This window comes from Diabrotica undecimpunctata, chromosome 1 (genome assembly GCF_040954645.1).
Source record: "Diabrotica undecimpunctata isolate CICGRU chromosome 1, icDiaUnde3, whole genome shotgun sequence".
In the NCBI taxonomy this organism is placed as follows: Eukaryota; Metazoa; Arthropoda; class Insecta; order Coleoptera; family Chrysomelidae; genus Diabrotica; species Diabrotica undecimpunctata.
In genome coordinates, this window is record NC_092803.1 from 158717834 (window position 1) to 158743178 (window position 25345).

Consider the following 25345-nt stretch of genomic DNA (forward strand, 5'->3'; position numbering starts at 1 on the left):
TCAGAATATTTATATACCAGACCAATATCGGGAAATTATTAGATCTGCGAGTACCAAACAAAGTGTATGCCTTAACATGGAACATTTTTTTTATTGCTTTGAAACTCTACCTGCAAAACTTCATTTAAACAAAAGACTCACTAATAGTCTTGACCAAAAAATCAATTTTCGAGATAAAGTGAAGTGGCTAAGAGTAAGTTGTTTTGGAAAATACTTTTACAAAACTAGTTTAGATCCGTTTACTCCATTTATGGAAGTTGACTTACAAAAAAAAAGAGAACTGATAGTACAAAGTAATCAAGTTGTTTTACAAAAGATATTTTACCACCTAAATGCGGTAGTTTGACTTCTGAAAAAATTTCAAATCTACAAGATCAACTTACGTTTATTCCAGCAGAGTATAAATGGTATTATGATATTGTTTTAGAAGAATGTTTGAAAAACCCTAAGAAAAAACGTAATTCATGTTGAATTTAAATGTTTCTGTGTCTTTGTTTACAAATTTTTAATGTATCTTACTTTGCTTTTGTTAATCTGCAAATAAAATTTAATTTCCAGATTATTTAATAGTTTTTTTTATTATTTATTTTAAATTTAAATACAACATAGGTGACATAACACCTTTCTCTATTCAAGTTTATACCAACATCTGCATAAAATGTTGGTTGATTAAGGTGCTATGTCCATTAAAATTAAAATTACTAAAAAAGTTTAAATTCTAGAAAAACAAAAAATATTATATAAAAAAGTACAAAACGATTCTAATCTAATAAGATATTGGTAATTTTTATAAAATTTATTAAAAAAAATATATAAGTGAAAACGCGTTTCCTTCAATTACTCAATATCTGAAAAAGTGGACATGGCACCTTTATCATCTCATGTCTTCAATTGTAAGCGATAATTTTTATTCTAATTAGAATTTGTGATAATTGTAATTAAGTCAGTTTTGGAGTTAAAATAAAGTTAGTTAAACCACGTTTGCTTCACTTAATCTCTGAATCCACAGAAAAACGTAACAATATATATTCTGATTCATTATGCAGAACAAAATTGTGTTGGAGTCTTTAAAAAAAATCTAAATTTAATGCTATTTTACAATAATAACGTGTTTTCGATATCCTTTTCTCAATTTGTTTTCGTGACAGTTGTGACATCTCCTTCCTATTCGCCGCCAGAGGTCCTTTTATTGGCAAATATTTCGCAATTCTTAAATTCGTCGAAGTTTGATGGTCGTGCATATTGACAGCGACGCTTAATTGCTGCACTTTATCTTAAGTAAGAAATGAGGTCTTCACCTAGCATCTAGCTAAACAACAAACTGAAGTAGTGGAATATTTTTATGATATACGTCTTTATATAATGTCCAAGGGTTTACAACTTCTTCCACCATTTAGTAGATTTTCTATCTATTTCATATCTGGTCTGATAAGTCTACGCTACCAAAATAATTAATTGCAAATAGTGTCACATCAGTAGAAGCAATTTCTTCCAGAGTCTCTTGTTTATAGTTTCTGGTGGTGGTTATCAATTTAAAGTTATAACAGTTGCTCAAAAACATTACATCTTTCCTATATTTTTATTTCACCGCCGTAAATAAAATAGAACAAAACCAACGGACGCCATCGAAGAAATCACGTCGTTAAAATGGAATTAGGTAGGACTCGTCGCCAGATTATCAGACAACCGATGAACCAAACGTATTTAAGAGTGGAGACTAAGACAAGAAGCAATACGGAGCAGAGGATACCCACCAACTGGATGGACTTACGATCTGAAGTGTTTTAGCAATAACTGGATGCAAGCGGCACAAGACAGGGACAGATGGATAGAGCTGAGGGAGACTTATGTCCAGCAGTAGGATACTATACTACTACTAGGTAATATCACCAAATATTGGAAGGATTGGATATTTTAACACCAAAATTGGAAGAAAGATTAAAGACTCAAAACAAGATTAAAAATTTTGGATTTGGTACAAGACATACAAGAGAAGAAAACTTATGGAATTTTTAAAACAAAAAAACATGTATGCTATCAATACCTTTTATAGAAGAAACCTAACAGAAAGTAAACATGGATTGTACATAACGTAATTACCAAAAATGAAACAGATTATTTTCTCTCAAACAACAAAAGAATATTTGAAAATGTCACAACAATAAACAATGTAACAATTGGTAGTGACCGTCCGTACAGTTGGGGCACAAATATATATTAACAAGGAAGGAGAGAAAAGAATGATCTTTAAAAAACAAAGCGGATAGATGCCTTTAGTATAAGTATAAATCGAGAAGAATTCCGAACAAATTAAAGACGTTAACAAAAACATAAATAAAAACCTTCTCGAATTCGTATTACAGGTCACAAAAAAGAAGAATTAAACAAAAAAAAATAAGCAAATAAACTGTGCGATTTATGATTGAAAGAAGACAACTACTAGAGGAAAGAAGACAACTACAAACACCACACTCAAAAATACGTATAACTAAATAAAACAATTACTAAAAACCTAAAATTTGACATCAAAAATGGAACGAGAACTTACTTGAGCGAGTCACTGAAAACAACCGAGGCTTACTATGTTGGTTTTAAACACTGGGTTTTCAGAAAATTATCAAAATAATGATACCAAATAATAAGGAAGAGAAATATAAATTTAAATAACAAAGATATACCACAAAACCTTGTACAACTCACAAAGTTAGCCTAATGAACCGGCAAAGAAAACGTCAAAATAAAAATAAAAAACTACCAGTAAGATCAGAGTTACTACCAAATATAGAGAGCTTCGAAATAGACAGAGCTATACAAGAGCTAAAAAATAATAAACCTCCAGGACATGATGGCATAATAATTGTCGAGCTTTTGAAAACAAGCATAAAAATAGCAAGCCCAATACTAATAGAGCTATTTAATAGATGTCTTCATAATGGCAAAATCCTTAAAGACTAGAACGAGAGTCTTCACAAAAAAGTGGAGAAATGTAAGCTTTTGATTTATTTACCTATATCGTTGTTTAGTTAAATGTACAAACTCTTTATCAGAATTATTAATCAATGGTTGTCTTACAAAATAGATAATTATCAACAGGTTGGCTTTCGCAAAGGATATATATCAGACCACCTGCTGTACAGTACCTACAGTATCGAGATGTGGGCCATAGAGCAGACTATTCATAGTTGTGGAATATATTAGAGATAAAGTCAAATAATATTTAATATATATGAAAATGCAACTATAATATTACTACTAGATGAAAATACAAATTTCATCCACATTAAGGGGGGAGTTAGACAAGGCGAAGTAATAGCGCTAAAGATGTTTAATCTGATTATTTAATAAAATGGTCAACATATGACATCAACGTTATTGGCAATAAGTTAAACCCCCTCAGATTCACTGACAAAGTCGTGATTATAGGGAGCATATTTGAGAAATAAGAAACTATGGAAGAGGGACTGGTAAACAGCTCGCAATACTCCCAATACTAAAAATGAATATGACACAAATAAAAATAATGAGAAACACAGATAACCACAAATATATATGGCAATGAGATAGCACAAGTCCAATGTATCTACCTAGGCCAAATTTTGAAACGTGACAAAGACAACTATAGTGCGGAAATCACTAGAAGAGCAATACTGGCATGGACAGGATTTAGAAATCTTAGTTGTATACTTAAAAACCGCAAAATACCACAATACTCGAGGAGTAAATTATTGAAATAGTGCATTCTTCCTATCATGGCATACGGATGCCAAACCTGGACCCTAAATAAAGCAAATATAAACAAACTAGCCACAACATCAAGGGTAATGGAAAAAGCAATGTCGGGTATACGACTGCCACGTAGAAAGAGAAACAATGGGGTAAGATTAAAAACAAAACTCAAGGATATCACAAGAAAAATTGCCAAAATCAAATGGAGCTTCACAGGCCACAATGCTAGTAAAAAAAAACCACGTTGGTACGTCAAAATACAATATTGATGACCTTGATGTAGATGATAAAAAAATACCCAGAACAAATTGGTACATTGCACAAGTAGAGGGAGAGGTATATATTAAAAAATAAATGAGAGAAGGCTAAGAAGAAGAACACTCATACAAACTTTGTGATTTTCTTAACTAGCCATTATTTCACTTTTTTTAATTCTATAATAAATTGCTGTATATACAGCAAAAAAAAAATAAAAGTTACCAAATGGTCGAATAAATAGTATACTGCTCTAGAATGTACATTACCTTTCTATTAACATTAGTTTGGGTATTGCAATAAATTTATAACCGTGCAAATAAGTACACCTACAAAACAGTTTAACCTCCTGAAAAATCATTATAATAATTGATTTGCCAATTGGAATTTTTTTAATACCGGATGGTCTGTCAATTTTATCATTTTTCATCCTAAATAGTGGTCACTTCTGTATATGAAAGCTTTGATAATAATAATATGGAAACCTAGATATTTTGTTGAAGTTGGCATTTTTTTATCTCTATACTTTTTTGTGGCTATAAAGCTTCCTGTAATTTTGATACTAAAACAAATTGAACATAGACCACCCGACCGGATTTCCTGAGGATTGTAATATAAAAAAGACAAGGCATATGAAAATACATATGCGTTCATAATTTTACCAGAAAGCCATTTTCTAAAAGCTTTATAACAATAATATTAGGGGAAAATAAAACAAAGTCTTACGTTGGTATTATTATATATTTTACAAAATATGTACATTCTCAATTTCTTAATAAATAGATCAATAGTTGAGGATTTGTGCTGCCAAAAAGTTAATTTATTAAAAAGTTATAGTTAACAAAGTTAAAGTACAGTAAACTTCTCCTCTAAAGAGGCTTTTTTTAAACAAAAATCATTCAGAGGTATATGAAGCTGTACCATCCAACTCCCTTCAACGAAAACTCTCAACAACATACGCGCAAAGGGACAGTAAATGATAATATTTTTATCCAAATATTTCCTTAACTCGACAGTTTAAATAATCATCAATTATATCAATTACGGAAATAATTGTTTTCTCATTGAAATACTAATACATAACTCCTTATGACAAAAAAGATATGTACAAATATAAAATTTATATACACACAAAGAGAAAGATAATTCATTACGATAAGGACGACTCAGCGAGTTCCCACAGATCTTATACATATCTGTATAAGATCTGTACATATTTATTTATTGCAGAATAAAAACTAAATTTATTATTTCAAATTAATACAGATGTCCACGAGTGATCTTTCATATAACTCTTTACGTTATTAGCACCAAGAAATAAAAATCTGAAATGAAAAAGACAGAAAAGATTTGATTTCACGTTCAAAGCGTCTATGTATCTATTGAGACGTATTTCGACTTAAAAAGTCTCATCAGAATAGTTATTCATAGCCGTTCTTAACGTGAAAAATAATCTTCTGTGTCTTATTAGAAGCAACAATAACATGGCTTCGTTATGGACGCAATAGCGACATCTGATAGAAAAATCGGTAAGATAGTTTCGAAACAAATTCAGATTTCTGCTTTAATCTGGAGCCTTCTAAAAATTGCAAGACATGACCAGACGACGATAAAGATGTTAAATAAAAATCTGTTTGATGTTTCTACTTCACATTTAACTGTTTAGCAAACCAAGCAAAATAATAAATTTTACTAATGTCTTGTGTCCGTCGATAAAAGAAATGGTGACGTCATTAACTTTACTCTGTTAATAACGTTGTTAAATTGTGTTTTGATTGAAATAAGAATTTTAACTGAAATGCCTGATGAAGTATATTCAAAAACATAACTAGAGCCGGACCGAATTATTTTTGGATAAAATTTCACAATAAATTTTGTTTTTATTTGAACATCTATCTGTATAATTAAAGTAACTGAAATAATTTTAGTTTTGAACATTTTGCGACGAGAATAATATGGCTTCCGCCAAAGGAAGTTTTTAAGTTTGAAAGAGAAATCGATATGGTTTATTATGCGCATAAGTTAAGTGTTAGACAGCACAAAAATTTGGAATTGGAAAAACTTAAGCTAGTGAAATTTTGAAACATAAGAGTGATTTAATTAATCTGTTTTCTGAGAGTAGAAACCCGGAAGCGAAAAGAAAATTTTTGAAAACCGAGGGGGCTGCATTAGACCAAACTGTTTTAGATTGGTTTTGTAAAGAGCGGTCTTAAAATATTTATGTTTCTGGTAAAATTATTTAAGAAAAGATATCAGAAGTTACAAGGAAACTAAGTGTTGATATAAAAGCTTCTATAGTGAACAGATTGAAAAATTTTGTAATCGACACAATATTTCCTTTAAGTATATATGTAGTGAAGCAGCTGCTGTAGATTTATTAGTGGTTGCTAACCGGAAGGTAAAACTGCTTATTTTGATGAAAGGATACTTTCCGCGATACATTTTTAATGTAGATTCGATGGGATTATTTTCTAGAGAGTTACCCATCAAAACTTATACCCCGAAAGGAGAAAGGTATAAGGTTTCCAAAGATATAATCACAATTCTATTTTGCACTAATATGATAGAAGACAAAAAAGGCTACTGGTAATTGAAAAAAGTAAAAACCATCGTTGTTCAAGGATTTATATGTAAAGAAATGACCTATCGAATGGTACAGTAGTAAGAAGTTCAGGATTACAAGGAAAATCATGACAGAACTAATCAATATATTTGATAGAAGAATGTAGAGAGAAAATCGAAAAGTTCTTTTGTTCCTAGACAACATTATGTCTCGTCCACAACTTGTGTTATGTGATGTTAAACTAATATTTCTACCACTAAACACTAAATCAGATCAGTCCCTAGATCCAGGGATTATAAAATGTTTTAAAACATACTGCAGATAGTTTTTGATTTGAAGGTTACTGTCGTCGATGGACGAATATGATTCTAGAAAGGAGATTAAGAAGTATATCAACTTAACCAACGCCTTAATTTGGACCATAAGTCTATGGAAGAAAGTGCAATGGAAAACCAACAATTAATTTCTGAAAACTGAATTCGCTTCACAGGTCGGCATTGAACCTGAAGAAGAGATTTTTAAAACCATCTTACACTTTCTGAGTTTTTCAAAATAAACAAAGACTTTTCACAGATTTATTAACTTATACAAAAATTGATGGAACCTTGATGACAAAAAATCCTGATATAAGTATTCAAGAGTATGTACGAGAGTTTCAGATGAACCAGGCTGTTGCAACATTATCAGAAAATGAAAGTGACGACGAAGAAATTAGTGGTTTGAATATAAAAGACATTGAAGCCTACAAAAACCGTAAATACATTGAAACATTCTTTGTATTAAAAGGAAATTTTAGTTTGACAAAACGTGTCTCTCGACTTATATGTAGATTCAGCAGAAACTGAAATTTTAAAAATTAAATTAATCAACCTTAAACAAACCAGACGCGACGGTTTTTTTAAATAACATACTTGTACATGAAATCTATACTTGTATATAATTTAATTAAATATTAAGTGTTAAGAACTTGTTTTTATTAAACAACTAACAAATTTAAAAATGAAGTATCTACCTAGCATTTAGCATTTGAATTTTTCCGTCAACGGACGCCTAGTGGTGAAAGTCGTGCAAACATAATAACTAATATAAGTAATATTTTGAGAAAATGAAAATTTTAGGGGTAAGCAATTTATTTATAAAAATTAATAATTATATATATGAAACATATGAGATTATTGGTGAATTCTATATTATATCATATTTTATAATTCTAGATTACGCCGTGTCTTGTAAAAATACAAAGGGAACGTTACCCCAAGCACCATTAAAGGAAATTTTAAATTATATATTAGATATTGAAGACGAAATAGATGAGATATTGGAGAGTGATTTAAATAAGCAACAAATTGAGGAGAACCAAGACGATACATGTTCAGAGCAAGATATGTCCGATGAAGAGGACACAAAAACGTTGAAGATGCACTTATTGACAAGGAATGCATCTTCAACAACAGGCAACAAAACATAATAAGAGTACTACCGAGATTGAAAGGAACTTCACGTTAAATAAAAACAGAAATTGGCGCTTTTTTTACTATTATTAATATTGATATGGGGAATGCAGCGTAAGAGGATGTACAATCATGTAAGACGAATGGATGAGAATAGACTCCCAAAAATTGTCCTAGAAAACATCCCGCCCGGTTCAAGATCTCCCGGAAGACCATCTAAAAGATGGAGGGATAGTTGGCAATCTACCTCCCCGGAAATTAACCAGAGGCAGTTTCAGAATTAAACAGATCGAAAGATCTCCAAGAAGTAGTAGAACAAGAATATTCATATGGTTGATGAACTCCTAATTTTTACCAAGTTATATGTTCTTCTTCTTCTGCTAGTGCCTATCCTCTATGGATGTTATTAGCAGCAGTTCGAAATAGGTGTGTGGTGGACATACCTGTCCACTGTCTCAAATTCTAAGGCAGGATATTCGGCGGCGTCCTGGTCCTCTATTTCCTTCTATTTTCCCTTGTAATATCAATATTAGGATTGTGTATTTATTTTCATTTTTCACTATATGTCCGAAGTATGCTAACTTTCTTTCCTTAATGGATTTTAAGACTTCAGGTTCTTTTTGTAAACGTTGCATTACTGCCTCGTTAGTTATATGATGTACATATGATATTCTAAGCATGCGACGATAGCACCACATCTCGAAAGACTGCAACCGTCTGCAAAACGCATTAGTGAGTGTCCATGCCTCTGCTCCATACATAAGAACAAAAAACACATAACAATTAAGAATTTTGAGTCAAAGATGTAAGTTCAAGGTTAAATTGCAGAGAACTTTTTTTATCTGTTGGAAGGCACTCCTTGCTTTTTCGATCCCACATTTAATCTCGTATGAGTGATCCCACCTGTCTGCGATGTTGCATCCTAGGTATGTTATTTTTTCTGTTCTATCCAATACCTCATTGTCTGCCATAAACTTTGCATCTGTATCTTGGTTTTTTCTAATGATCATAATTTTCGTCTTCTTATTATTAAGTTTCATTCCATATTTTCTACCGATGTTAACTACTTGATCTATCAGCCTTTGTAATCCTTCAGCACTATGCGCAACAAGGACAGTATCGTCTGCATATCTTAGATTATTTATTACTTCACCGTTAACAATCACGCCATCAGCCGTTTCGCCCAAAGCTTCTCGAAATAGATGTTCAGAGTACGCGTTAAACAACAAAGGCGAGAGTTTGCAACCTTGTCGTACTCCTCTTTGTATTGGGACTTCATTGGATAATTGATTGTCTACTCGAATCTTGGCTACTTGTTTCCTTTAGAGTTTGGCTATTATTCTTATATCCTTGTCATCGATGTTTGCGATTCGCAAAGTTTCAATAAGCCTCTCATGCTGTACTTTGTAAAATGCCTTTTCGAAATCAATGAAACAAGCAAAGACATCTGTATTAACATCTCTTGCTCGTTGTATTAATACTTGTATGCTAAAAAGTGCTTCTCTTGTGCCAAGACCGCTGCGAAATCCAAATTCAGCAAATCAGCAATACCCTCCTCCAATTTCTTGAATATGTGAGCATACATGATGAAGTTACATAAATGAACATATAAATAAAATGTAATTATTGAGAGATAGAAATTGCAGGAAAGTGGACAGGAGTGAGTTGTTGGACTTCTTCGGTCTTCCCTTTTTGATTGACATAAAGCACGGCAATCACACAAATGTGATGGAACTTCGGGAAAGAGATGGCACTGGGAAGAAATTCTTCGGGCAGTTATGAGCTATAAACGTTTTCTATTCATTGCATTGATATTTGATGATAAACACACAAGAAGTGGTAGATATAAAGTCGACAAACTGTCGGTCATTAGATCGCTTTTTGATAAATTTATAAAAAAATTTCAAACCTCATACAATTTGTCAGAGTACATAACAATTGATGAAATCCTCCATTCCTTCAGATGCAGGTGTAGCTGGATATAAATACCTAACCAATCTGTTAAGTACTGGATAAAAATGTATGTGTTGTGGCCCATACGACGTATCAAATTCGGCTTTTGACGTTGTAAACAGTCAAATAGAGTTCATAGAAATAACGGAAAGAAACATAACAACCGATAATTTTTATACCAGCACTCCGTTCGCTAGATATATTTTGGAGAAGAAAATTACTTTGCTTGGGAAGCTGAAGAAAATAAGGGAAAAATTCCTCAAGAATTTCTTTCACATAAATCAAACACAGTTCAATATAACACATTTGGATTTCAAAAAGATTACATGATTATCTCTATGTGTCCCGTAAAAGTAAGCCCCGATAATATTATTGTCGTCTATGCACAACAAAAGTAAGGTTGACATGGATACTAAGAAACCACAGTTAATTTTAGAATACAACTAAACAAAAGGAGGAGTTGATACTGCGAATGCTTTGTGCCCTCCAAATAAAAACTTGGCAGGACCCTGGTCTACCTGGCCTTTCGGCATACGACCGTTAGCGCCTCCACTGCCCCTACGAGTCCGACACCAAAATGAAGGTGGCACGACACGTACGCATACGCGCACGCATCGTGGGGCTCCACCTCCCCCGTAGTAGCTGTTTTACGATTACCTCACCCATCCGTGATCCCCTCCCATGGGTGGACAGGTAACGCAGGCAGAGGAGTTTCCACCTCGCACGTAGACAGGTCGCCGCCGAGGATCTCTCCTCTACCACTCTTAAATCTCCAGGCGGGTACGTGCCGGGACACCGACACCACTATTGCTGGTGTAAGGGCAAAATAGGTGGGTACGGGCCCAGCTCGTTCAACCTCGCCTGGTTCTCTTAGAATGAGAGTAGAGTGGTCCCCGAGAGTCTCGTCTCGGATACTAGGAGTGTAGACCGGTGACCGTGATGCCTAAACGTCTCGAGTGCATTTCTACAAACCCGATACCTCAAGCGACGGCTCTCCACCTCTCGATTCCTACCCATTAGTCGCCTCTTACGACAGGCAGGGCCTTCTTGCCTCGGCCGTATTCTTATCTCCGCGAGCCGAACGGAGAGGAGTTGATACTGTGGATAAATTATGTTCATCATACAGTGTTTCACGAATCACGAAAAGATGGCCGTGTGTTATATTTTATAATTTAATAAATATTGGCGGCATAAATGCTTTTGTTCTACATTCTGCTGAAAATTTTGGAAAGTCACTCAAAAGGAGACATTTTCTCAAAAACCTTGAACAATGAACTTGATGAGAAAAAACACCTTCATACACGACCACAAATCAAAACACTTCCACGTGATATAAGTTCCTGTTCAGGATGTTTTCGAAACGACTAGTTCCTCATCAAGAAAATATTGATATACGTGGTAGATGCTGCAATTGTTATAGCAAAAAAATTAAGTCGTATACGTCTATAAAATGTACAAAATGTAGTGCATTTACTTGTAAGCGACAATCTAAATCTAATATTGTATGTACAAATTGTAATGATCAAATAAATTAAAGGTTTTTTTTATACAACTGATTAAAATTAGTTAAATTAATCAAGCTTTTTTATTTTCTGACAAAAGAAATAGCGATACAGTTAATCAATAATAGAAAAGTGTCAAAAATAATAGGGAACTATAATGGCATGGCTATTATACATACATGGCAGCAAATTGTTGCCGCGCACCCGATGTCGTAATTATTTAAGGCACGCCCGGCCGAAATTTAAGAAATATGCCAAAACCAGTTGTAATGTCCGATGAAGGAGAAAAAAGGGAAAGGGGCCCGAAAATAGATATATAAACTAAAAGACTAAACACGTAGATTTAAGAATTTTTTTGTCTAATAAAGGATAACAGTTTTTAAGCACTTTTCACTGTATTATAATTTTTAACACATATTAATAAATTGTATGAATTCTATCTTTTCTTTTGTTGCCGCTCTTCAAAACTCGATTAAAACTTGCATTAGTGCTTTTCAATGGTAACACTGTAAAGAAATATATTATTTCTATACCAGATATGAAGCTGAATCCCATGAATAGACCTAGTAGTCCGCCATAAAAAGCTAAAACATACATCATAGAGTGAGTGAAACATACTGTGAGTACTACTATACACTAATGTTAGAAGATTTTAGGCTACTTGAGTACTGATCAATATATTTATTGTGTATTTTTACTTAAACTATAGCAGTAATAAATATATAAAATTTTTTATAATGTAATAATACCTCTTACCAAGAAGGCTGTGCCAGTTAAATTTGACATCTGTACGATTCTTCACACCGACTAGATCGTTAAAAAATACTCTTACTACTGAATGATTCCTTAAATATACTCCTCCACTAAAATAAAAAAATAGTTATTGTATCAAATAGAAGTTAAAAAGCACAAATGGGACTGGCCTTACATAGAGAGTAAACGTGTACAGATCGCTCGGTAAATTAGTGTCGATTTTTGCAATTTATTGCCGTAAATACCAATTTTATTAGTATTTAACTACAAATAGTGGTAAACGAACGTTTATGTACATATTGGTGGTATTTTTTTCATTGCTGCATGCAAAGTGTTCCAGGCAACACGTACTGCAATATTTATAAACAATTGTCTAGTTAAATAATTGATGGATTCGACCTTTCGAAATGGAAATTGCCTTTCTCAAGTGATCTGTTTTTGGCATGGGTTTATATAGAGACTATAAAGTGTAAACCCATGCCAAAAACAGATCACTTGAGAAAGGCAATTAGCCGAAACAGCTGTAGTGATAAGAATTTAAAATAAATTTTGTGGAAGTTTTGAAAACAAAGTTTTCAGTGTTTTATTGTTACAATTGTCTAGTTTTTTGTTATCAACCTACTCATAAAAAAGTAATTAATTCTGCCAAGGTTTTTGGTAAACCAATATAGACAACACATTTTACAATATGAGTTTGTTATTTGCGGAGATTCCAGGAGAAATATAAACGTTAACCTTGACCACTCCATTGCTTTTTACTACAAAAGCAATAAAATTAAAAATAATAAATTCACAGTAATACAAAATCTTCAACACCCACATCTTACGTTGCTGCTATGAAATCAAGACCTAAGCCTTCCTTCCCTAAAAAGAACAAGTGATTATTTATCACTCAAGAGAAAACTTAAAACTATTTGACTATTAAAATCCCCTGGTGATATTGTTGGCCCCAAAAATATTATATTTGAATCTCGAATCTCGAACAACTAGATCTGCATATAACTAAACAAAGTTGAACCTGTTGATCAGCTTATTACCAACAATTCAATTATTAAAGTAATCGCTCTAGACCTATCGATTAGGAGATTAGTTACTCCTGCAAAACGTATCATAATTTCGAATGTCTGTCCCCCAATTCCTCACAATCTCGTAGAAAATACTTTAAACGGCCTTAGTTTAAAACTCACGTCTCCCGCCTCTTTCTTAAAATCTGGAATTTGAGGAGATGAATATAGCCATATCCTCTGATTTCGATGACAAGTATACATAATTCCACCTACTGAAAATTATGAGCTTCACACCTCACTAGTCATTGAATCGATTTCACACCATACCGTGAATTTTTATCTACTGATAGAATGGAATGCTTTATTTGTGACCAAACTGGCCATACAGGTGCAAGTTGTATATATTGTCAAAACACCAATATTGCTCAATCTGTCGGTAAACAATAATCGGCAACAAAAGCTTTCAGTTACCACTTTAAAACAATTATCGGGTAAACTTATACAAGGACAAAAATGAGCACTTTTTAGCTCACTCAGCTCACCGGACATACTCTCTTGACCAACTTATATCTAATCCTTAAATTAAAAACTCGTCATTAATACCTCCTTCTCAAGACTTAATAGAAAAAAGCACAAAATACGCGAAGAAGTCAAAAATGGATCCCACAGATAATTTCAAAATATCAGATGCATCAAAGCAAATAATTAAGGATGTGTACACCAATAACCTACAAAGCTTCTCTACTCCACCATATCATCTCATAGCTTTTCTTGAGAACGATCTGTCAAGTAGTAACCTTATAATAGAAACCCAGCAAATTACTTCTAATATTAATTCACTTTTATCTGAAATGTACGCAATTTATCCACACCTAACCACAAGATCATTAAAAAGAAGTTCACAAGAATATCAAAGAAGCTTAAACAGTTATTACCTTCAAAATTAGACGACTGACGATGATGACCCAACCTGACATTCACAACATTCTTAAAAATCCAATCACTAACAACTTTTACACTTATTTAATGGAATTGTGATGGATTCTTTTGCCACTTAGAAGTAATCCAACAACATATCAGCCTACCCAAAAAACTATCACCAACACTAATATAATATGCCTACAAGCAACCAATTTCAAACAAAATCAAAATATTGATCTTAGAGGTTATAAAGAATATCATCACATAAGAACAGAATGCCTCAGAGCAAGTGGAGGAAGCTCAATTTTTGTCGAAAAAGACGTCTATTCAACACATTTGTCTTTAGTTACAAACCTAGAAGCAATCACAGTAACCATATGGTGCCCTGAAAGAATAAATATTTGCAATCCTACTGAAGTTGAACTGCTAGACTTAGTTTTTCAACTTCCAGCACCATTTCTAATTGTCAGAGACTTTAATGCCCACAATATTGTATGGGGATCACAAACCACGTAGAACAGAGAAAATGTAGAGAAAGTAATAAACATTAGCTACACATTTTTTTAAATAATGGTAACAACACTCATTTCAATATTTCAACAGGAAGTTTCTCAGCGATAGACCTAAGTTTATGTGATTATATATAAAATATATCCTTTTCTAACATGGAATGTTTTAGATGATCTATATGATAGTAACCATTTTCCCAACCTTATAACAAATAATAAGGAAAAATCACCAGGAACAGTAATAAAGTGGAAGATTTCTAATGCTGACTGGGCAAGTTTCAGAACTGACGTAGTCCTCGATATGAAACAAGTTTTCTTCTCCTTGAGAAATATAGATAATAAGATAATAAACAAAGTAAGAAACACTTATGGAAGAACTACATTTGCACTTTAACTAATAATACTGAAATTTTTCAAGTCTGAAAAAAAATTAATCAAATGCGGGGAAAATTCGCACACAACAATTCTAGCTCTCTTACGTAGAAGTAATTTAGTTGCCGATGATCCAGAAATCGTTAATGTAATTACAAAAAAATTAAAAACAAAAATTTATTCATAGAAACAAATCCTCCTGTACAATATCCTTCCCAATCTCTCAAATTTGACCCTACTGTCTTAAACATTCCGTTTACACTACAAGATCTTTTAAATATTCTTCCAACCTGCAAAAATTCAGCTGCTGGTCCCGACAAGATTCCCTTAATTTCCTCTAAAATTTTCCCATATCTGCGGTTGAAAAACTTATTATAATGTACAACATAATATGGACCAATCAGAAATTTCCAATATTACGGAGGGAATCTATCGTTAAACCAATAAGGACACAGGACAAATCCCCGAACAATCCAAATTCTTACCCTCATATTTCACTAACATGTACCTTATGTAAGCTGCTAAAAAAACTAATAATCACAAGTCTTATATGGTATCTATAAAAATACAAAATTTAAGATTCAGCTTAAACAGAGATCGCAACCGCCTTTCAAAATAAGCAAGATTTAATAGCAACATCATTTGGCATCGCATCGAGAGCTCCTTCTACACTCTATCACATTCTACTGTATTGATAATATTATAAGAATACAATATTACGGAAAATACATTATCTTGTATCCAACAGTTGCTCTCCAATCGCCGCTTCAGTATTGGAGATTTTCATTAGAGACCATTTTACCCGATAATTCCAACGTATTTATAAATTATTTTTTGGTCGAAATAATCACTTCTAATATATATATTTATATATGTCTAATAATATCTATTCACTAGTAAACTTCTACAAAACCTTACATAATATAATAAAATGGATGACTCACTATAAGTTATGATGATTCATAGAAAACTCCCTAGATAATATTCCAAATGAACTTTCGGCACTGTAGATAGTGTTCTGACAATCTGGTAAACAGTTGCATCGTCCTTTTTGAATTTCACTTTCCCGTACTATCTGGTGATTGGAAAAATTATAACCAGGTATGCTGCTGCGAATGAAATCTTTAAAAAATACAAAACTGTTTAAAAGCAAAGGATGTAATATATATTTTTTATTTATAATAATAATAATAGATAAAGCTTAAAAATAATAAGTAAAGTAGTAGTAGTATTATAGGTAATAGATTTTGACAAGAGCTATGACCTTGTAACTAACAGGTAAACTTGTGTACTGCATCGGCATGACTCACAGCTCTTGTCAAAATCCATTACCTCTAATATAGACTGTTCTATTTCTTTCGAATAAAATTTTACTACAAAAAAGTCAATATTTTAAATTTGGAGATCGGTCTTTCGCTTTAGTTGAATGTCCTTTCTTTTAAATAATAATAATTATAATTAATTAAGTTTTAGTTTTTAATTGTTAATTATTAATAATAATATTATCAAAAAGCATAAAAAACCTAAAAGTAGTATACCGAATGTAATTTTCCAAGGGAATTAGTGTAACAGTTAAATATATAGTAGGATTATAGCTTTAGTAGGATGGACAAAATGAACGAAAGGTAGTGGTATGTTGTACAGATTAGGAATTCCAAGAATTCCAATAAAAGTAAAATATATATACTATCATCATCATCCAGCCTTCTGCTTCCAAAGGTAAACGTAATCTTTCTATAATTTCTTTCAGTTCTGTCGGTCTTGAGCTTCCTGCAGCTAATTCCCAGCTATTTTTTTGACGTCGTTTGTCCATCAAGCAGGTGATCTATCTCCACTTCTTCTGTCTGCTCTTGGTCTTCTTCTTTTCTTCTTTAGGTACCGTCTCCTCTAAGGAGGTTGGTAATCATCACAGCTATTTTCACTTTTGAGATTGCAGCTCTGAACAAGTTGACGGAACTGCAATTTTACCACTTTTTCAGATTGTTGAGCCAGGAGATGCGTCTTCTTCCAATACTTCGTTTTCCCTGTATTTTTCCCTGCATTATGGTTTGTAGCAACACATATTTATCCCCTCTCATAACGTAGCCGAGATATTGTAACCTTCTTATCTTAATCGTATTCATGATTTCCATTTCTTTTGTCATCTTTCTGAGGACCTCAACATTTGTTATTGGGTCTACCCAACTTATTTTTAATATTCTTCGGTAGGTCTACATCTCGAATGCTTCAAGTCGATCGCTCACCTCTTTCTTTAAGGTCCAAGCCTTCACCCCATACAGCAGCACCGAAAATACATATGAACGTAATATTCTTATTTTGAGTTGCAAACTAAGGTCTCTATTGCATAATACTTTTCTCATCTTATTAAATGTTTCTCTAGCTTGTCCAATTATCATTTTTATTTATTCTGTAAACTCGTTATTTTCATTAATAATTGTACCAAGATATCTGTATTTTTTTACTTTTTCTATTGGAACCCCTCTTATGTTTAAAATGTCTTGTTGTGTTTTGGAAATTGTCATAAATTTTGTTTTATTAGCATTAAGCGTTAGTCCGCTTTCCTCACTAGAATTTACTACATTATCTAAGAGTGTCTGTAGATCTTGTATATTCTCTGCAATTAGTATAGTATCATCAGCATATCTGATATTGTTGATGGGTCTGCCGTTGAGTTTAATTCCAATTGTTACATTTTCGAGTGATTTTTTAATTATTTCTTCCGAATATAGATTGAACAATAAGGGGGAGAGTATGCAACCTTGCCTTACGCCTCTTTTTATCTCTACTTCCTCCAAAAGTAATTTGCCTACTCTGACTTTTGCTGTTTGGTTAAAGTAGAGACGAGTTAATATTCTTAAGTCTTTTTTGTCAATGTGTTTATCTTTAAGTAACTGTATAAGACGGTTGTGTCGGACCTTATCGAACGCCTTATTGTAATCAATAAAACAAACATAGAGTGGTTAATATAGATCCATACATCTTTGCATGAGGACGTTAAATCCAAATAATGCCTCTAGTGTACCCATGGCATTCCTAAATCCAAATTGGGTTTCAGTGATGTCTTATTCCACTTTTCTGAAAATTCTTAAATGAATAATTTATAAGAATATTTTTAGTGTGTGACTCGTTAGACTAATTATACGCTGGTCATTACATTCCTTTGCATTAGGTTTTTTTGGTAATGTAATAAATGTTGATTTGAGCCAATCTCTCAGAATAATACCCGTATTATATATAGTATTATATAAGTCTACTAATACATTTATCTGATCTTCTGATATTAATTTATTATTTCAGTTGGAATTGTGTCAGGCCCCGCAGTTTTATTAAATTTTGCCAGATTTATCGCATGTATTATTTCATCCTTAGTTATATTTGGACCTATATCATGTTCCTCGCAATCGTTCATGCTATCTTGTTGTGTCCTCTCATCCTCAAACAATTCGTGTACGTATTCTCTCCATCTGTCTTTGATATCAGATATTATTTTACCATTCGTATCAACCAGGGTGTTACTATTGTTGGACCGTCTTATACCTGCTAATTCTTAAATTTTTTTGTGCAATTCAAAACTGTCATGATTTCTCTGGAGTTCTTCTATCTCTAAACATTTGTCGTTGTACCACTTCTCTTTAGCTGCCCGTATTTTTATCCTGATCTCCTTGGGTGTGGCTTTGTATTCGTTTACATTTTTGTTTTTGTATGATCTTCTTTTGTCCATTAGTTGCCGGATCTCATATGTCATCCATGGAGTCTTAGCTTCATCGATTTTGTGACTACTCAGCGTATCTTTAATTGGCATCATTAATGTGTTCTTAAATGTTTCCCATTTCTCGTTGGAATCTTCATTATCATTGATTATTGTTTTGCTGAACTCTTCGTTAATTTTCAACGTTAGTTCTCCTTTTATATTCGGGTGTTTTAGCAGAGTGCTTATTTGTTGTGCCTTTTGTTGATTTTTTATTTTCTTTTATTTTCTTTTGTAGTCTCCGCACTATAATAATTTGGGTCCAACGCCCAGCATTCATTCTGGCCCCATGGACCGCCTAGTTCCATTTCAGCCATGCTATGTTTCACCGTCTCTGAAATTCAATCCAAGTAATAACCATTCCATTCTTGTTTGGGCTACTCTGAGTTTGTTTACAGTGGTCTAGGTTAAAGAAAGTGTTTTGTTGCCATAAGCCATGACTGACAGCACATATTGGTCGAGCATCTTCTTTTTAAAATAATTTAGCTCCATATGCGGCTTATGCGGCTTAAAGTGATTCTTCTTGGCAGTTCAGCGGTTTGGTTGCCCCTGGTAATTTGGATTTCATGTATTATTTTAGGTATTTATATTGATGAACCAATGCTATTTCGTTGTAGCCGATTTCTGGATTTTTGCTTGGTACCAGAATTGTTATGTGTTATTTGTCAAACCAACTTCTTTACAGGTGACATTCTTTACAGGTGGTTCTATTATTAGAACAATGTCGTCCGCAAATCGTAGGGGGAGAGCATTTCGCCGCTGACATTGATTCCTTTTGGTTCCCACTCCAGACGGTTCAGAACTGCCATAAAGACTTTGGAAGATAGGGTGTTTTCTTGTATGAGTTTTATACATTTTGTATTTTTGTGTAATTTTACGGTCATGGTTGAACTATTGCATAATATATTGTTTCGATGAGTTTGGAGTCCCGATAATCCATACGAATTTCCTTCAATGGTCTCATTACGTTGTTGCATTAAGCCAGCACCAATGGTCAAATGTGTTCGATGATTTTTTCTATAGTTCCTTTCATGCAGTGGACGTGATCGTTAGTGCTGTAGTTTTTCTTAAAACCCGCCTGTTCCCTAGATCGGTAAAAATCTAATTTTGTTTCCAGTCTATTTATTATTACTCTTGTAAATAACTTGTAGAGGTGGTTTACCATGCTTGTGGGTCCGTAATTCTTGGGATCTGTTGAATCGAACTTTTTATGCAATAAAATATTAAGTGCACTGTGCCATTGTAGTTGTATGTATTTCACTTTTATGTAGACATAAGTTGAATAATTCCTTTATATGCTCTAAAAGTCCATCTCCTCCAATCATTGTGGATTCTATAACGATGTTGTCTTCTCCCGGAACTTTATTTATTTTTATTTTCTTCAGAGCGTTCCTTGTTTCGTCTGTTAATATAGCAGACATCAATTTTGATCCTTGGTTGACTAATCCTTGTCAGTTTTCTAACTTTTCTGTTAATTGCTTATTATGGATTTTTTTTTATAATTATCTATAGAAACCTACTACCCTAGTGATTCATCCCTGTTGGTGATGAAATCTTCATTTCGGTATTTTTGTTTGCCATTTGTTAATTTTATCCTGAAAACTTTGAGGCTCTAGAATCTTCATTTATTTATTGATTTTTTTTACTTTTATTTTTTCGGTTGTCCGTCCTAATAGATGTTTGTATACTTTTACTTAACTCTTAGTTTATGGTGTTCTTTGCTTCAATTAAAATGCCAAGTGGAATTAGATATTATGTAGCAGTTTAAAAAAAATAGTTTTGTCATGAAAGAATGTTTTCTTTATCTAGTACATTAACGGCAATACAAAAACGAAGGATGTGTTAGGTGCAGTAAAATTATTAGATATAGTAGATAATGGAATAAGTAGTCATAGGCACATAACGCCTTTTTCTATTCATAAACTTCCTAGTATAGTACACATTGCAAATGGCAACACTGCTTCCTTTTTTTATCACCTGATGTATCGAGGTCATAATAAACGTGAAGTTGAATAGAACAGAACAGAAGTTATTATTCTCGTCATTCTTCTAGTGAATTCAGAATTCTTAGAAGGAATTATTTTGTTGTTAAATAAATATTTATATTACTAGCATATTGGCGAACAATTTATCGTTTTTTTTTTGGACACAACAAAAATATGTTTCAACATGGAAAAATGTTGGTTGAAAAGGCGCAAGCATAATATACTAATTTAAATTATTCTTCAAATACCAGTAATGGCAATAAAATAGAAGGTGCGTATTTTTTAATTATTTTTGTAAGTAAACAACAATAATTTTACATAATGAAATTTAATTTTTAGTTGATACTCAACACATTTCATATTACCTGATAAAGAACAGGTTTTACCAAATATTAATATCGAAAATTAGGTGGAAGGTAATTATTTGTTAACAGTGCGAAAGCATAAATTGTTCAAGTTTTAATTACGTTTTAGTTGGTACTCAACAAATGTCTAAATTCACCTGCATCGTGTTTATTTGAATCAAGTAGCAGTGAATATGTTCCAGGTGAAGAGGTATCTAGTGACGATGAGTACAGTGTCAAATTGGCAAGTATTGGAGTAAGTAGTCGGAAAAATACTAACTAGGGGGTGGGAAATCTTGCATAAGAAGAAAATACTAAAAACATATACTAAGAACAGGCCAGTTCAACGAATATTCTGCAGACATTATCTGTAGAGGCAACAAAGATCGTTGAAAAGATAAACAATTTTTGAGCTAGCACAACGACAAAAGGAACAGTAAGAATTAAAAGTTTTTCAATCAAAATAAAAATTAGCAAGCTTAGATTAAAATGTAGCAGCAAATTTAAAAATGAAGAACGAACATCAATATTAAACAATTTTAATGTACTGGATATTAACGGAAAAATGCTCTCTTATGTAAAAGTATCGCTAAACCAGTAGCACGCATCAGAAAAAGTGCAAGAAAACAGAAATCTGTATCTTATCGATATACTGTTCTTTTCAATAACAAAGACATTTTTGTGTGCCAAAAACCACACAGATCTTGTAAAACAGGAGATAATGAATCATAATTTAGAATTTCCTGAAGAAGAGTCCCACTACTTCCGTACCAGTAATCTTAACAAAAAATATCTGCAATCTAATCTTAATATGTCAATCATGTATCGGTTGTACATTGTTAAATGCAAGAAGAAACAAAAACCCGAAATGTATTTTACAAAAAAATTATTATATTATGTCAAATTTTTTTCTACAGATTTTAATTTATCGTTTAGTAAACCAAAGAGCGATATATGCAGTATCTGTGATTTAGGGCAAGCCACTGAACAGCATCCTGAGAATATTAAGACCTAACCAAAGCAAAAAACGATAATACTGTGGGTAACATTACAATGGATTTGAAGCAAACTATGACTTTGCTAAATATAACAACATTGAACAACATGGAAAGGGCATGTTGCAGGTAGAGGTAGTTCTGAAATTAAAAGCTGCTAGTGGAATTCAGACGTGTCATGATGTTGAATATAAAAAAACATAATAACATGGGCGGACTCTTACGGTGAATAAAATCAAATTTTTTATTTGATTACTTTCTATCAGTTAATGATATTCTCACAGTTAAAGAAAGAAAGCTACAGTATCTCGGACATGTGATGCGGGGCGAGAATTATGGCATCCTGCGACTCACAATGTAAGGAAAGATAGATGGCAGAAGAAGCATCGGAAGAACACGAATTTCATGGCTTAAAAACCTGAGAGAATGGTTTGGATGCAGCTGAAAACAACTATTTAGAGCTACTATTTTGACAAAATAGATCATAAATTTCCTTAAGTCGACAACAAGTATTTGGATTCTGGTCGGGATTTTGGAAGAATTGAAATAGTGCTTAGAAGACACGGAACTATGCTGACAACGTAACAGTACCGAAAAATAATTAAATCTGCCATCGGTAAGAATTGTATGTAAGATTATGACGAAGCATAATGAAAGTGAAAGATGTAAGTGGAAGAATTGATTGCGCAAATCAAATGGAGCTGGGTATGATACGTGATACCACAGTACAACGAATGATGGACGAGAAACATTGTACATTGACGACCACTAGAACACAGTCGTAGTAGGGAAAGATTACAAAAACGGTAGGTAGACGACATCCAAGAAAAAGGGGGAGAAACTGGCATCAAATAGCACAAAACAGAGAAGAGTGGACAATAATGGAAAGGTCTTTATCCAAAAGTGGATGCAAACAGGCTGAAAAGGAAGATATACAAAGAGTAGCTTGGTGTGTTACTTGAATAATATTTTAACGGTTTCACTTACCTGCTGTTTTTATCAAACATTGTATATCTAAAAGATTACATATTCTGGCTGGTATATAAGTAGCTAAAAACAAAAACTAATTTAAATTACACTGGAAGTTTAATGCATGGTCAGAATTAAATAAAAATGTGTCTCCACTATCGTTAATTTATAGATAACCTGAAGAATTATTTTTATAATTATTTAATTATTTTTATTAAGAATTTTTATTATATTCATTTAAGTTTCTATTAGACAAAATAATAAAAATGAATTTCAGTTGCAAAATCATATAATATGTCATTCAAATGACATCTGGTTTATAGAAAAAAGTATTAGTGGATTTTAATTAGTAGCTACTACAAAATATTTACTAAAAACTAAAAATGTCATACGTAAGGCCTTCAAGGTAATATTCAGTGGGACTATAAGCCAACAACATGTCACTTGTGCTAGACATTGAAGTCAGAGGCTAAAATAAAATAAATGATCGAATAGGACCTTTTCCTACTTATTATTGAGCCGTGTCTTTCCGAAGCTTAGCGATCTAAATGGCAATTGTATTTTTGGAAAACTGCAGCACGATATATTCATCCAGATGAACGGTCAAACCACCTCGTCAGGTGCTTTAAACATAAACTCTGACGTCTTCATAAAAATTTTTTACCTTACATGTATTTTACCTTCTATTATTGGTCAAAGTAGCTTGCATATTTAATCTCATAACACAGAATCCAATTACTGCATTTTTTATTCATAAGAGCATCAACCATTTTGGGTTATTAGCTGTACTATAGGTAATACATAGATACTTGTATCTAAACAGTAGTTTTAATTAATTATTAGGTTCACAATTATGTAAGAATGTCATATTTTACATAATATTCTACAATTTATAAATAGGGTTTGCAAAACGCTAACAGTTACAGTTTGTTTAAAACATCAATATCTTTCAAGTGATTAATCATATTTGCAAATTTACAATGTGCTCGTAAGACTGCTTTTATATTGTTAGGTATTGAATATTTTTGTTAATTATATATTTAGGACACTGTATTAAGATATGTAGTAAAGACACTACATACTTTCTCTTTACTAAATCTTTACTACAATCAGACCGCTTGTGTTAAGGTGGACCAAGAGGTTTCAGCCAAAGTTTCTATGAAGCGTGGTGTCAGACAGGGATGTGTTATGTCACCGATGTTGTTTAATGCCTACACTGAACCAGTTTTTGAAATAGCGTTAAATAATCGCCGCGAAGGTGTTAAGATCGGTGGTGAAATTATTAACAACATGAGAAACGCCGATGACACCGCAATAATGGCAGAGAGTCTAGAAGATCTTCAAACCCTGTTGAATGCTGTAAACAACGAATGCACTGAAAAGGGCTTAACAATCAACCCAAAAAAAACAAAATGGATGGTGGTCGGAAAAATTAATATCGAAGACTCAGTACTAAGATTAGACAACAAAATTCTGGAAAGGGTGGAACACTTTAGATATCTGGGTAGCTGGATTGACTGCAGGGTTGAAAGTGACGAGGAAATTTCGACCAGAATAGAACTCACACGGAAAAACTTTATTAACTGGCGTTCTGTATTGAAGGGTATGAAGTGTAAGAGTATTGAAGTGTTACGTCTGGTCCACTTTGTTCTATGGATGTGAAACTTGGACAACAAAAATAAAAAATTTTAACAAATTAGAAGCATTTGAGTTATGGTGTTACCGTCGCATGCTCAGAATCCCGTGGACAGCACACATATCTAACGAACGCGTGCTAGAGACCGTGCTCAAAGAGCGAGAATTGATCAACATTATCAAAATGAGAAAGGTCTAATACTTCTGTCATATAATGAGAGGACCTAAATATCGCTTACTCCGGTTAATCATTCAGGGCAAAATCGAAAGAAAACGTTGGGTCGGAAGAAAACAACTGTCCTGGCTGCGTAACATTAAACAATGGAGAGGTCGAACGGTCGAGGAACTGTTTCATCTAGCTGCCGACCGAGAATCATTTCATCAGCTTGTCAATATGACGATAGCCAACGCTTGAATACAAGCACGGCACACAAAGAAGAAGATTAAGATATGTGTTACATTAATGTCGTAGTTACATAAGTCACAAATAGGGCGATTTGATTTGAAGATTAGGTAGCTGTGAGTTACTCTGCTATGACTTATGCATAAACGGGTTAGGTTAACAAACAGCTGACGATAAAGTTCATCTCGAATCACGATTCTGTTGAGGGCTTAATAATGTGTAGAATTGATTGTGAAAGATTCCAATCGTTTTCC

The 25345-nt window shown here is 33.0% G+C and overlaps 1 protein-coding gene across 1 annotated transcript in view; it reads right to left on the reverse strand.

Annotated features, from left to right (window-relative positions):
- Positions 1-11758: 11758 nt before the first annotated feature.
- LOC140441057 (sodium channel protein Nach-like) overlaps positions 11759-25345 on the reverse strand; it is a 53739-nt gene continuing 40152 nt past the window's right edge. Inside the window, exons 5-8 of the mRNA XM_072531481.1 lie at positions 23072-23134; positions 15957-16134; positions 12207-12313; positions 11759-12034 (exon numbers count right to left, since the gene is read on the reverse strand). Coding sequence (XP_072387582.1) covers positions 11868-12034; positions 12207-12313; positions 15957-16134; positions 23072-23134 — 515 coding nt within the window. The 3' untranslated portion in view covers positions 11759-11867. The remainder of the gene's footprint in view (positions 12035-12206; positions 12314-15956; positions 16135-23071; positions 23135-25345) is intronic.